The 15,061-nt window shown below is 44.8% G+C and overlaps 1 protein-coding gene across 4 annotated transcripts in view; it reads right to left on the bottom strand.

The window, feature by feature from the left end:
- Positions 1–5,133: 5,133 nt before the first annotated feature.
- The window catches only part of rarga (retinoic acid receptor gamma a), a 50,944-nt gene continuing 41,016 nt past the window's right edge, over positions 5,134–15,061 (bottom strand). For all 4 annotated transcript variants that reach the window (XM_026153230.1, XM_026153231.1, XM_026153232.1 and 1 more), the window contains 7 exons: positions 8,442–8,590; positions 8,092–8,233; positions 7,073–7,236; positions 6,565–6,741; positions 6,058–6,262; positions 5,726–5,884; positions 5,134–5,560 (listed from right to left, as the gene is read on the bottom strand). In XM_026153230.1, the coding sequence (XP_026009015.1) occupies positions 5,238–5,560; positions 5,726–5,884; positions 6,058–6,262; positions 6,565–6,741; positions 7,073–7,236; positions 8,092–8,233; positions 8,442–8,590 (1,319 nt within the window). In that variant the 3' untranslated portion in view covers positions 5,134–5,237. The remainder of the gene's footprint in view (positions 5,561–5,725; positions 5,885–6,057; positions 6,263–6,564; positions 6,742–7,072; positions 7,237–8,091; positions 8,234–8,441; positions 8,591–15,061) is intronic.

The following is a 15,061-nucleotide window of genomic DNA, read 5'->3' as shown; positions in this document are numbered from 1 at the left end:
TTGGGTCTAATGTGTCTTTTTCTGGCCAATGATTATAGCAATATTTTGATCCTCACATGACATTTCATTGGTAATTAACTATGCCATTTCTTTTCACACGGCTCTATAGCCTATATTCCCTTTTGGCTCATTGCCTGTTTCATATACATTCCCATTCTGGGTTTTTTCTCTCTCCTCACCTTTGACTCTCCTGCAGTCCCCCCTCAGGGCTGACTTCCTCATCATCTTCATCCTCCTCACTCCACCAGCAGAGTCGTGCTGCTCTGTCTTTTAAGCTCTCGTCGTGCCCCTCTACCACACTCCCTCCATCTTAAGTCTGGGGTGACGATAGCTAATTATAAAATCAATGATGCCGGGCTGCCTAGTTTACAGCCCCCTCTAAAACCTTAACTGGGAAATCACTGTGGGATTGATGACTCCCTCACTCTTTATCTCTTTTAATTAGAAATGTAAAAGATATGAAGACCCAGAGGCCAGAACACATCTCCTAGTTTTTATGACCCCGACGCCTGCCCGCCTGCCCGCCTTCCCAGTGCTTGCTCCTCATTCCCGAATCGCCCCCACCTCTACCTGGCCTTGTTTATTTCCTCTGGCTCCCTTCTGGCACGCCCTCCATTCTCACTCTTGTCACAGATACCTTTACCCGTTTCTTCATCACTTTCTCCATTACCCTTTCAGTGAGATGGCCCGTCTGCCTTCTTGCTCGTACAGGGGAAGGTGTTAAATTTATGGTCTTTGCACATGAAAACGTTTCTCACCTTCTCCTCACCTCTCTCTTTCTCTCCCTCCTTGACTGTGATCCCCAACCCTCGGTGGATTCGCCGCATATGTAACAAATGGCAAACGTGTCCTTTTTGTCTGTTCTGACCCATCCAGGAGGCACACAGTAAATGATGTGGTATTTCACATTATGACCCTGCACCCAGCTCCATGCTTCCAGCACATGACATATGCACCTCTCTGTCTTGTATATAGCTTCAGGTGCACACAGAAAGGCCCTACAGTTTTTTATCACATCAAACCTGGGTCACATGCACCAACACTCTCTGCCTTTATCACACCCCGAGCCCAGCACCTTCCTCACTAACTGCTGCCAGAAGCATTTGGGTTCACTGAGCTTTATCCTGCAGATCACTCTCTGAAGCCCTGCAGCTGCTGCTGGTCCATTATCTCTCCTGTGTGTTGACCGAGTTGTAGCTACAGCTCAGATGTGCAGCGGGATATCAGTGTGGGTTTAAATATTCAAATGATATTCGTTGGTATGCACACTCACGGCCTGCTTTTATGGATTCTTTACTATTTTTAATAATTGATGTCCTTTGGTTGTAAGAATATTACAAGGGTGATTTTTTTCTCACACTTTATTAAATCATTGTGAAGTTGTACCTCTAGGTGTCACATTTCCATTCTTTAATTTCAAATGAATAAGCCTACCCATCTCAAGTCATTATTTAATCAACCGTCACTAATGTGTGAGGATGAGCATATAGAAAACTAAACCGGCTCCTTTAAATTCCCCCCAAGCATGCCCAAACCCTTGCATGGGTTCCCATGGCAACACCTTCCAGGGTTCAGTATATGAGGCAATTTGATTGTTCCTTGTAAAATAGTGTATAATGTATGGGCCTTATTTTAATTCCAGTCTGGTGTTATTGATCTGTCTTTAATGATAATTAAAGCAATCATATAATTGATAGAATCTCATCTGTGTTTATCACCCTGCTCTGATTCTCTCTTTCTATTAATGAAATAAAGGTGTGGCATTAGTATCAACGTGGCCGGGTTTTAAAAAGAAAAGGTTTACTGTCAGAAGCCCTTTATAAAGAGGATTCCCGCTCTTGAGAGAGTGAGTGATCATATCAGCAGCAGTGATACAGTAAAGATAGGCAGTATAACCTTGACACAGACACGCGGGCAGACTTTTGGTCCTCTTAAAAAAACTCTTCTTAACAAGGCCTTTCCTTGCTTGGTTTAAAGATTGCACAGCATACTCTGACAAAGCTTTTGACTTGAGTTCAGTGACTGAATGTCCTTTCACAGGCCATTAGCGAGTGCTGGGTCACTTCTGCAAGTTCAAATTTCACACAGTTTCAGTATAATTTGAGCGCACTGGCTTGAGCAGCTTACTGACTGTAAAAGAATCGCTTTCATTTCCTCCAGCAGACCTCTAACATGAGCCACATTAACAGCTATGCAGGAGCTAAATGATATTTTCATTATGAATGGATTTTATGATTAATACTTGGGCATATTTTTTAAAACATGTTACCACAAATTTGCACAGCCAAATGTAATTTTATCTTATTTCATTTGAGCCAAAGCTTAATGGCACCAAATAATAATTGATATATCATGTAATGCATCTAAAAACTGAGATAATTTATTGTGCTGTTGCAGCCTTCTCGTACAGCTTTCATTAAAGAATTCATGGCTAGATATGCTTTAACTTTCTGATCACAGTGAGATGAAAGCAGAGGAAAAGAGTCGTTCTCTGATGATTTTTATGCTGCCACCTGCACTCCTTTAACTGCAGAGTGAACAAATCTTAGGAACAGACCTTTATCTGATGTCCTTGTTCAGCAGGAGGCTGTGATTTATTAGCCTCTGCACCCACAGCTCTCCATGACCCAACAGACCCTGCCCTTATCCTCCAAGCAGTAAACGCAGCTGCATGCAGCACACCCTACAGTCACAGTGCAAGAGCTCCCTCTACTGCTGCACCCCGGTAATGAATGATTATGTTCATTCAAAAGTGCAGTTTACTGTGTTTCATAAGTTTGACACTGGTATAAGCGAACTTACACATCACATCATTTTTAGCACAAAGAAATGGTAATAAAGAAAAGTCCAGGAATCTCTCAAAAGTAGTTTATTGTGCCTCTCACTGTTTATATGGCTTTTCTTTGTATGACAAGAGTTGACATAAACAGAGGAAGAACAACACCTTGGCCATGTTGAAAAAAAACAAAACAATAACATAACACATAACATAATCTCAAAGTTTTGCCTGCATTACCGTCACTATCACCGTGACAGCGTAGCAGAGAGAGAAAGGATGAGGTCACACAAGAGTTTCTGTGTGACAGCACCATGCCAAGGACATCCACCCATGACTGAAAACTTTCTAAAGCATTCACACTCACGTGCACACGCACGCGCACACACACACACACACAATGAGGAGACCTGCCCATATTTAGAGGATGGGACCTCTCGCTGCTACAGAAACTATGTTCGTATTGCTTCAAAGAGGGAGAGAAAAACCTCTGTACTGTATATCAGCCGTGCTTTCCAAGCTGATCGCCCACTGTGACATTTTGGCAATAAAGAAATGATACATGAGAACACATAATCCTCCACTGTTCTTCTTCTTCAAAAAAAGTGAGAATATACACAAGAAGACAAGATGATATAATGGCTTTTTGGGATGAGGGGGCAGTTTCCTGCATGGATACCAGTGTGAACGCAGGTGGGACGGTGATTGTGATGAGGATGACGATGATGGTGGTCCCTCCTCGCTCTGTGGAGAGTCAGACTGGTATCCATGCTGTTTTTCAGACTTGTCATCTTCTATTTACACAAAGTGGGGCTGAGAATCGCATAGTCAAGAATGCACGCATAAATATTGCCTGTTTCTAGCATGCTGGGAAGCAGCTAGGGTTTGGTCCTTACTGAAAAGCCCTGAGTCTGATTCCAAAATGTCTTCCATAAAGATTCCTGCTTTGCATATGCCTTTAATGGTTGTGTTGATGCATATGATACTAGTATGTTTGGGTGTTTTTATCTGTGTTGAATGAGTGTGCTAATCTACTGATATCATCAGGGAGAGCTCTAAGATCCGTCATATTTAATATGTTGATGTTACCATCAGTTTTGACATGCTAACTGGGACATATGCTCACAGACAGCTGCTCTATACTTAATGGAAGAGATGTGCCTTGCTTAAACAGATGATCACAAAAGTGCTACATATATACGGTCAAGTCTGAATCTCCGATCCCGGCACTTTGTGCCAGGTTGGCACATCTGCTACCACTCAGCATAGAGCGAAAGGAGTGTGTATGTTTGTTCTGCGCTTTTGTGGATACACTGTCCAAGATAATTAGAGTGTGTTTTTAGTGCACATGTGAGTGAGCATTCTGCCATGAGGACCGCTGGATTGTATCTGGAGTCCCTGCCAGTAGTTAAACTCATGCTCCACAGATGACTGTTCCTAACTTTGGCACAAAGATACTTCCTGCACTGACAGCACATGCTGGCCGCAACAACAGCATAAAAGAATAATGCCAATTACCTGATAACAGAAACTGGTTAAGTCACTGCAACAAAAAAGAAAGTCCTGGGTTGATTATCATCCACAGGGAGCCAAAGTGCTCCAAGAAGCCCGAGCTAAGCATATGTAGCTGATAAGGAAGACCCAGCCAGTTCTGATTACCCTTCTTTCCCTCTGAATATCTTCTCAGGAAAGCTCTTCAAAGATAAAAACTTGTCTAAAGGATTCATATATAAAACCAGAATAACAAATAAAAAACAAAATATAATGGTATATAGATATGTAAGGACTTATTCATAAACTGAAAAAAGGAAAAAAAAGAATGAAAACAATATTTAAAAATAACAACAAAAGAGTTGCATACTCAATTTGGCTTTGCCCTGTACTCTTGCTCTAAATGTGCTTGTTGTAATCAATCAAAGTCAACTGCTTAGTTCTGGTGTCTAGTTTGGAGGCTCCCCTGTTTAGATATAAACAACAATAGTAAGGGGGGGGGGGGGGGGGGGGGGGAGAAAACAACAAACATTTAGCTTTCTCAAAGAGGTTATGTTCTTTTTGTCACGTTAACTTCTCTCTTGGCCGTGCCAGGAGTTCATCTGGTTTACCGTCATCTCTCCCTTGACTTCTCATTTTTTCTGCATTTCACTTGTCATGGACCGTGTGGCCTGAGTTAGAAATGTTTATACGCTTAAGGCTCTGCTGTGCTCAGTGGAGGAGGACACAGTGATGTGCAGTCAGGAGAGAGAGAGGGAGAAGGGAAGGCCAGCATTTTCTTGAGGTGGAAGAGTGAATGAGGTTGTGCTATATATGTGTATGTTTACTTATATGCTTGTATGCGTGTGTGTGTGTGTGTGTGTGTGTGTGTGTGTGTGTGTGTGTGTGTGTGTGTGTGTGTGTGTGTGTGTGAAATGCTCTTTTCACTGCGCCCTCCGAGCAAGGCCTTTCCTCAACCCATCTATGGAAGTTAAAACACCCAGGGCTCCCCGTCACTGTCCGAGCCCCTGTCTCGATCTTCATCTCCCACATCGTCGTCGTCGTCTTCGTCCTCCTCTTCCGGTGATGGCTCGCTGCCGTTTTCGGTGGCCCAGCTGTCGTCCTCATCCTCAGCCTCCTGCTTTAGAACCAGGGCTGGAGGCGCGGGTGGTGGTGGGGGCGGTGGTGGAGGCGGCGGGCTCTCATTGCTCTCTGTTTGGTCGTCGAAGGCCTCCGGATTCTCGAGCATTTCCCTGATCAAAGGAGGCATCGGCCCTGGGATCTCCATCTTCAGAGTGATAGCTCTCTCTGCACCTGAAAATAGAAAGCAAGGCTCAAAATACATGGACACATCATAAAGAATAAAAGGAAGAGTGAAGCTGAACTAGTAGAGTGTCCTGTAAAAGATGTATTCTTCTGGCAAGGACCTTGGGAAAGTGTACAGAGTTCAATCTTAGAAAGCACTCTCTCCATTCTTACCCTTCGTACTGATGCCCCTGAGATCAGTGATCTTCATCAGCATGCGTGGGAACATGTGGGGTTTGTTGGGGCGGCGACGACGGGCATAGATCTTCAAAGCCTCAAGCAGAGGCTCCTGTAGCTTATCCACTTTCTGGGGCTCTTCTAAATCCATGCGGTCTAGTGAAAAAAGCAGCAAACACATGTTCTCATTCTCTCTTTTTTTTTTAAATAAATGGCACAGTTTTAAATAATCTCTTACATACAAAAATCAATTATGTTTAACTTTTATTTTGTTAAAGTCCTTTCCACTTTATAACAGACCAATCAAGAGTAGGTGCATGCTGCAGTACCTCCACAGATGAGGCAGATGGCGCTGAGGAGACCGGTTTCTGTATCATCCATCTCCAGGGGTAGAAGTTGGCCTGCAAAGGCAAAAACCAGGTCTGTAAGCGGCCCAAAGCCCGCATTGTGCATCTGAGTCCGGTTCAGAGTCAGGCCATCTGAGAACGTCATAGTGTCCTGTTCTGGAGTGTAGCGTGTGCAGATTCTCAGCATCTGAAAAGCAAAACAAGGTGTAAAACTTTTTGAACGTTAAAAAATGTAAATAAAATGTAAAGTAGTGTAATATGACTTCTTACAACACTAAAAATATCTGCAGTAGCTAAAAATGGTAGCCAACTACTCCAGTCTGGTTGTGTATATATGATAGATTTTGCATTATCTGGCCAAACTTGAATGCACTGCCACTTCTTACCACCGGGTGGAAGCATACCCATATTTCAGCATAAGCTTTGACAGAATCATTTATTTACAAAAAGTGAGTGAAGAGGGCAGAAGGGAAAACAAAAGCTCCTCACCAGTATGTCCAGGCAGGCGGACTTAAGCAGAGTGATTTGGTCAGCGATGGTGAGGCTGGTGAAACCCGGCAGCCGCTTGGCAAATTCTACTATCTTGATGATGCATTTGGTGGAAAGCTCACTAAACTTGTCCCATAGCCCTAGATCGAGCTGGACTCGATGGTCCGAGCTGGAGTTCTGAACAAACAAAAACACCCACAGTTCAGCATGTCATACAAGAGGAGGTGTGCAACCACGTTTGTATCAAAGGCAAGATTCACCGAGCCTCACATTTACATTTTACATCAGTCAACTGTGGGGAAAGAATTCCATTTACATGTTGCATCAATCATTCCGAGGCCACACAGATGGCTTAATGGGGAACTGCATTAGTTAGGCCACCACTATGTTGGGAAAGTTACTGCGAATTTTCATAAGCATGCAATCTGGGAGCATTCACTGCTGACGTAGCTGAGAGACAGTTTCCAAATGCAGCAGTGAAAGATAGGGGTTTATGTGCACGACTTACGGTGGTGTATTTGCCCAGCTGGCAAAGTGATGGGAAAGTTTCTTGGTGAGCTTTGCTGACTTTATTGACTAGTTCCTCTAGCTCTCCACTTAGCTCATAGCTCTCCGGAAGAACAACCTCCTCCTTCACATCTTTCTTCTTCTTGTTTCTGTCATTGCGCACCGCTATGTAAAGGGGAGAAAACAAAATTAGTTCCACATACAATGTTAAAGCTCATACAGAAAGTTAATTTAATCTATCTGTAATGACATTTGAAAACAAACTCAGCATTCATGCTCAGTGTCTTTCACTGCTGCCAAGGAGATGTTACACGCTAGTGGAAACCAGAACCTTTCTGCTCTTAACAGCATTAACATATTTCCTTGAGGCCCGGCACGGACACTGGCTATCTCCTTCTTATCACCCGCTGGCTTCCTTGTCCATCTCTCTATCCACTTGACCGGTGCACATAAGCCAGTACGCTCTCTCCCTCTCTCTGCCTCTTCTCCCACCTCCTCCTCCTCCTCCCATACTTTCCTTCCTCTCAGGATATCCAGTAATAGCAGAGGCACAATGTGATCCCGGTCTTAACACACATCCCACACAAACATTACACCCACATACATGTCCCCCGGGCTTCATGAAGGGCAAGAAACTGCCACTTACACGCAGTTGGCTACACAAAAGGTTGAAATAAAAAGGCCCCCCCCCAACAAGCTGGTGTTTCTGATTGCGCAAATGGCGTGAATCCTGTTCTCAATACGTTGGTCAAAACTCCCAAATCTTGTTTTCTCCCGTGTTGTCTTTATGAATGAAAGCAGTGTCTGTGTGCTGGCCAGAGGGGCGAGGTTTTGTGGTGAAACAGGAAGTCAGATTCATTTTGTAAAGGGATTAGTCATATGATTGGTACAGTGCCCAGCCTCACCCTGATCACCACCCCTGGTGGGCTCATCATCTGCTTCTGTCTTTGCTGCCTAGTTTCTCAGTCTCTATGTGCAAGTGAGAGAGTGACCCTGTTTTCCAAACAGAGGGGGACTCACCTTCCTTGGACATGCCGACCTCGAAGCACTTCTGCAGCCTGCAGTACTGACAACGGTTGCGTGTGACCTTGTTGATCTGACAGTTTTTGTCTCGGTGGCAAGTGTACACCATGTTCTTCTGGATACTGCGACGGAAGAAACCCTGGAACATCAGGAAGCAAGACACAAAAGGGAAGAGGGCAAGGGAGAATGTGCAATACAGTTATCATTATAAAGGCTGTGACATATCGCTGTATCTCTTTCAGCCTGCCCTTTGTCCATCCCTCTTTTATCATGTGAATGCAAAATAGAGAATCGAAATTTTTTTCTATTTCAGAAAACCCAGTGTTCAAAAGATTGGTTCTTCTCACCTTGCAGCCTTCACATGAGCTGACCCCGTAGTGGTACCCGGAGGACTTGTCCTGGCACACAAAGCAGGGCTTGTAGACTCGAGGTGGGGGAGGTGGAGACGGAGAACTGGGTACCATCTCCTCTGAGCTGTTGCTCTGGGTCTCCACCGCTGTGAACATGGAAAGAAAAGACAGTGGAGCACATGATCAGTTACTAATCATTATCGTACAACTATTACTAACTCTGCAAAGGCCACATGTGGAGTTGTGAATACATGTAGCAGATGTGGATAGATAACCACACTAAGAAATGACACGGCAGATATGACTGAGGTTCCACCAACAGACACTGATTAACAGTCATGCTCGCTTGGTAAACATTTTGCCTGGACGTGGAGTGAGACACATTTAAGTCTCAAAAGATAAATAACATATGAACTATCAAGTGTTCCCATTTCCTGGTACCAATTATCACTAAGGAGCCAAACTCAGGGGCCCTTTGGGGATATCGCATAGAACATATTGTCATATTGTCTTCGCATATAACTCTTGTCTATGTAAAGACAATAAATAAGAGAAGAAGGGCTCTTTGGCAGCTGTGAGAAAACTGCTTTTTACATCACTAAGATGTAACTGACAGTGTCTGACAGGTTCTTTGATAAGGGCAGGTAACAGAGCGAGCTAATGAGTTGAGAAAAGTCAAGAGTCAAAGCTGGCTTTTCCTCATTCCACACATTGACAACATCTCGTGTGAACATCTTGCACGCACAGCACAGGCACATGACAAATGCACGGACACGCAAAGCTGGTGCAGAGCCCTGATTCTATGTCTCAAAAACTGAGGCACAGCTGTGACATCAGTGCTTACTCGAGTCACATACTTGATATGGTACATTACACTTCATTATATTCCAAAGTGGACCCCATATAGGCTCTTTTGGAAGGTTCAAGTGTGCAGGGTATGGATTCCATACTCCCCCTGAGAAATATAAGATGCTAACCACACATGCCACAAAACCACAAACACACACTTGCACACAAACAGTTTCACCCTTGGTCACCCTCTAACTTCAACCCCCTACTCTGCATCCCACCACCATCCCCTGACACACAAACCCTATTTTTCTCTTGTTTCCTGGCCCTAAATTCCTCAGTGCAGCCCTGCCAGGTTTTAACAGAGGACTAGGCTCGTAAGTTGGCTTATAAAGGCAGTCCCATGGCTGGACTGGAGGCCCCAGCCCGGCTGGCCTGCACTTTATTGGGACTCAGTCACCTTGGGCAGCTATTCACACCACCAGCTGTAGCTCACAGCCCGTAAAAAGAGAGCAAGAGAGAAAAAAAGCCAATCATAAAATAAAAAACAGGCAGGCTCTAAAATTCTAACTTTTACTGCCCCCACCTCTCCCCAGCACCTTCAATGGAAAGCACAGAGGACTTGCCTAAACTTAACCTACAACCCCCCCACCCCCCCACCCAACTTACTCCCCCCTCTCACACCCAAAGCAGAATCAAAAACCACCAGCATGGCTTTTTTTACTAGAGAGAGGAGACTTCAAAAAGGAGAGAAAAAAAGAGGGCGTAAAAAGAGGAATTTGATATAAAACAGAGAAAGGGGAAGGGGAGGGGGGGAGAGGGGGAGGACAAAGTTGCTCTTGAGGGCAAGTCTTGTTCAAGACCAAGTTGACGATTACTACTACTTCTGCTGTAGCTGCTCTGACTGGCCTGCAACTACCTCATTAATGATAGTAACAGAAATACATCAGACATTTTTTATTTGTTGCCTGCTGCCTAAACATCTGTTTTTCATATGCGACTCTTCAGAAATCCGCAGTCCTCCTTTGAAAACCTCATTTTGCTCAAGTCAAAGATGTTTTCCATTAGTTTTTAGACCAATCCCAAAGCCAAATGCACAAATCAATCTAAAATCCAAAGTTTACGCCCCCTGAATGTTTCTACAGCAAGTCTCATATCTCCTTGGCCAGAATGTAACAAAACGGCAGGGTCAGTGGGAGAACAGAAACCCTCTGAACGCACCATGAACCACTGTTTATGCAATAATAACAGCAGCAAATGAGGCTCCAAACCGAGCGCTGACAACCCCTTAGAAAAGGACAAACCATATGTGGCGTCAAGTAACGAACACTGACTGACACCGTCTAAATGGATAAAGAAAGCGGGCCAAACACAGAAAGTCCATCTTGGAGAAAACCCGGGCAGCGGTGACAGACAAAATACATCAGGCTCTGTCAACACGTTGAACCTGGTTCCTGCCAGAGAACATGACTCCTGAATCCACCTCCAAGACTTTGCCTCATTCAGCCTACTCCATTCAAATCCCCTGTACCACTTACCCCAGGGCGCCACAGTCAGAGGGCCCATTCAGAAAGCTACCCCGAGCCCCTTTTCTCAGTCTCTTCAACTCAGCTCATCACTGTTTAGAAAACAAAGCCCAGTGAAATGAGAGGCCCTCCTTATCAGCGCTTTGAGGCTTGGGGCACCATTTGCATGACAATCCGCTGTCTAAGGCCTGTGAGCTGATGACAGACAGATGAGAAGAGGAGTGGGGTAGGTGGTATGGGTGCTGCTGTTGGGGGAGGAGAAGAAGAAAAAGAAAGGCAAGAAGAAGGTATAGCTAAGTTATCAACAGTCACTGTTAGCTTCCTGCTAAGTATCAGTTTATTCTCGGATCCCGTGTTGCATTGCTGTGCACAAGTGGTCCCCCTGCCACTGAGCAAGTTGGTCCCATAAACACACTCAGTGGCTACAAACTACAAACACACAGCAACATTACACTAAAATACTTGAGCGTGATGGGATGAGCATTGCAGCATTCAGCACAGCCTCATTAGATGTGAAATATAACTGCACAAGACAGAAATAGCTGTGTAGCTGAAGGTGAATTCAACTAGGTCAATTACAGTGAATTCTAGGTCAAGTTAACCGAGCCAAGCAAACTCCCTTTAGTATCAAGAGATCCAACAGAAGAGAAAAGAAAGCCAGAACAAGGAGAAACACTAAAGAAATAATCAGAAGACTTCCTGGCAACACTGAGGCTGCCTGCTGTTCACTCAGCTGGAAAAAAGGAGTGTTTCTAATGTATGTGAGCAAACGCATGACTATGCAGCTCCTGTTTTGTGTTGCAACACACTCCTCTTAACTGAGCAGCATATGACATTCTGGCACTGTAACAAGTATTCTTTCACAATAGGCTTGCAGATTTTGAGTACGTGACCTGTTGGAGTGATTGAATCTTCAGTGCGACACTGCTCCAAAAGTTCCAGCCTTGGCATGTGAGAGCAAACGCTTAGACGTATTCTTTCTGGGCCCAGTGCACTCACAGTGCAATACATCTGTAGGATACGTGTAGGTGTTTATTTTTGTGCTTGTCCAGCATTCACGTGCAACTCCAGCCAGCGGCTCTGCTCTGTCTCTGTAGTGTATATTTCACTTGCAAATGCCCGGACTGTTTGTAACAGTGCACCACTGAATTCCAGTCCCCATTAAAACACCCCCTCCTCTATGTGTGCGACTCACTCTGTTGATGTTTTCCCTGTTAGTGCTAAACTGCATGCACGGGCATGCGTGGCCTTTGTCTCCACCTCTATTTTCACTAAAGATCCTGTAAAGTTGTACCTCTTGTCGAGACTTTGAGGCAGAGGGGGAGAGAGGGGCACACAGTAGGGTTCAATGTGAAAAGAGGGTTGGGGACTGGGCAGAGAGTAGTGGCAGAAGGACAGCAGATTGGGAGAGGATGGTGAACAGTGGGCTGGGAGAATTGCTGGCACACTAGGTGGGGCTTTCAAGGGTGCCTTTGGCCCTCTACACCATGGCAGAGGCTACAGCACCATAGGGTACGACTGACCGACCATCAGCACACGAATAGGTTTCTGTAAAGAAATGGGTTTCATGAAAGAGGAAAAGAAAGTAGTACCACACCCTTGTCAGTGGTGCCAGCACATAATACTCTCCTTCTCTGTTTTGTTTTGCCCATGTCTTCCTGCTATCACTCTTGAGGCTTCTGCTACAAGGTCCCACACAACAGACCTGCTTCCTTCCTCTTTTCAGTACCAGCGTTTCCGGAGGATCTTCGTCACTGGCTTTTGTAGCCACTTCTCAGTATCCCTTACTGCTACACCTCCATACATGTGCTCTCATTTCCCATTGCTATTCTGTTTCACCTATATATAACCCATATATATATATACACAAGCACTCAAAATGGCACCGGCCTATAACCGAGAGAAACAAAGAAGTGGAGGAAAAAAACCACTGAGAAAAATGGGAGGAATTCCTGACTGTGTTGACAGGGGAGGGGGGACTTTCATTAAAGGTGATGAGCAGTAGCAACGCCTTTCAACAGCTGTCAGAAAGCTCATCACCTGGTCTCCCACAGACTGACACACTAACACGCCTGTAAAGAGGCATCACTATATAGGAAAAGAAGACAGCCAATCAGGAGATGGCTCGGGTTTGAGATTTGAAAATAGATATTAAGAAACACATTCCTGAAGGGAATTAAACCCATTCTCTGGGAACCAGAAGAAAGCAATGAGACAAACATCGATAAACATTTGTGACGCATGCATGCGATCTGACGCCAGACCAGCATGTTGAGTAAAAACATTTTCCCATTTGCTCATGGCTTCTGTCAGTACTAATGACAAAACTGTGGACTTTTGAAGAATGACACAATGTGACATGGCACACAAGCTGCTGCCAAGGCACATTTTAATCTTTTTCTTTTTTACCCCTTTTTCCTCTAAAAATGAAAAAAGCAGGAAAGGCAGCAGGTGGGACAAGAATGTATCCCCGGGGCATGTTTTAAAAAGTGGAATTACCCTTGGAGTCTGGTGGTGTTCTCAAAACACCTGGTCTTCTTTACAGCACCTCATAAAGGGCCTTTTGATATTTTCTTGATGGAGTCAGCAAGCAAACATTTGGCAGCGTGCACCCCCCTTTTCCTGCACCACACAGCCCTGTCAACAAACACACAAGCTGCTTTCAAACAGACAAACTCGTCTGCTGAGCCGCCTGTCCCCAATGAACCCAGCAAATAAAATTTCCTTCAAATGTCCTTGTACCAAACCAGTGCAAGACGGTATTAAGGAAAGGAAAAAATGAAGAAAATATAACGTCAATAAAAATATTTCAGACAGTCAGTGGCCTTTTATGACCAGCGCTGGAAAAACCAGACAGTCAAGTGCAGATCTGTGGAAAAAATGCACCTCCTCATCCCTGCCGTGAGCTCCAGCTGACTCTTCATCTGCCCACCACAGAGGAGCACAGCTCACCTCCAGTGACTGAGGAGTGAACCCAAACCTGGCAACCCAGCACAGTGCTGGGCCACTGATCATGTCAAGAAGACAGGACAGTTCACAGGCAGGCAAGGGAGCAGACAGAGAGCAGAAACAGGTGCGCAGGCGAGGTGAAGAGAGAGGAGAAAGCAGTCATCGAGGGAAACCCTGAGTCTTTGATCCTCGGGTTGTTTCTCGTCCTCCCAGACTTCCTCTCACCATCTGTAGCCCTGGCTCTCACCTGCCTGTCTTTGGCAAGGCCACTAGCGCTCGTTCAATTGCTATTGCTTCCTCCCCACAACAATAGAAACCTACAAAAGTAGAAGTAGCCCAGCCGTGGCTGCAGCCTTGCTCTGTCAGAGGAAGTGAGTGGAAAGGCGGATAATGTAAACAACAACAGTAGTATTCACTCCGGCACATTGGGGAAGCACCACACACCAAAGCACGCAAACGCAAACCTCCTATTGGAAGGAACAACACGCCCACGACTAGCAGCACACAGTTCATTTCCACTCAACATGTAAATGTCCACGCCAAAGAGTTTGCACACACTACACAAAGCGGTTTCTCTTGCCTTTTCACTTGGCGTTACATAGGATGCAGATCACTGTTAAAAAAAAAATGTTAAAAATCATGCACCCAGCTTTTTAACTGATTTCTGTTGTGAGTTTACTCTGCCAAATACACATTATCGCAGCATTTTCCTCTATACAGTCACTTGGAAGAAGTTAAGAAGGAAGAACTCAGAGAGACTAAGATCAAAACTGGCAGAGCAGTGACAAAATGACTGTGGCTTCCTGACTTCTGAGTGAGCAATCTATGCATAAGTAGTAACTCTTCAACTGGCATAAAACCACAGATCCTGTAAGGTATTAAAGCCACTCTGAGAAACTTCTGCTTTGAGTGTCTCAGTGAAGCAATGATGCATATCAGAGTTTTTCACTTTTGCTTGGCAGCAAACCGCCAACAGGTTGCCCAACTCCGTTTGGGTGGAGGCACTCAGATGACTGATGTGACAGCCAGATTTTGAGCCACACAGTGATTCATTTCCTTCCATTACGGTCTCTAGAGGTGTCACAAAACAAAGTTCCACATAAGACTAATACATGAAGTATTAAAGGTACATTTTGACAATTACCACTGAATGAACACATCACTGGGAACGTAAGCAATACCCAGCCAGTCAGTTCCCTTAACAGCAGCTAACCTGAGTCGATCGAGCATTCCTAAACAGGCGAGAAATCATCCCAAACAGCCCCTAATTCATTTGCTGGATTGTTTCCTGTCAAACTGGCTGTCCGTCTGTCTGTTTGGTTTTGTCTCTAGTGTTTTATGGCAAATGGGAGA

This window comes from Astatotilapia calliptera, chromosome 20 (assembly GCF_900246225.1).
Source record: "Astatotilapia calliptera chromosome 20, fAstCal1.2, whole genome shotgun sequence".
Lineage (NCBI taxonomy): Eukaryota > Metazoa > Chordata > Actinopteri > Cichliformes > Cichlidae > Astatotilapia > Astatotilapia calliptera.
The sequence above is the reverse complement of the archived record's forward strand: the minus strand, read 5'-3'. Positions and strand labels throughout refer to the sequence as shown.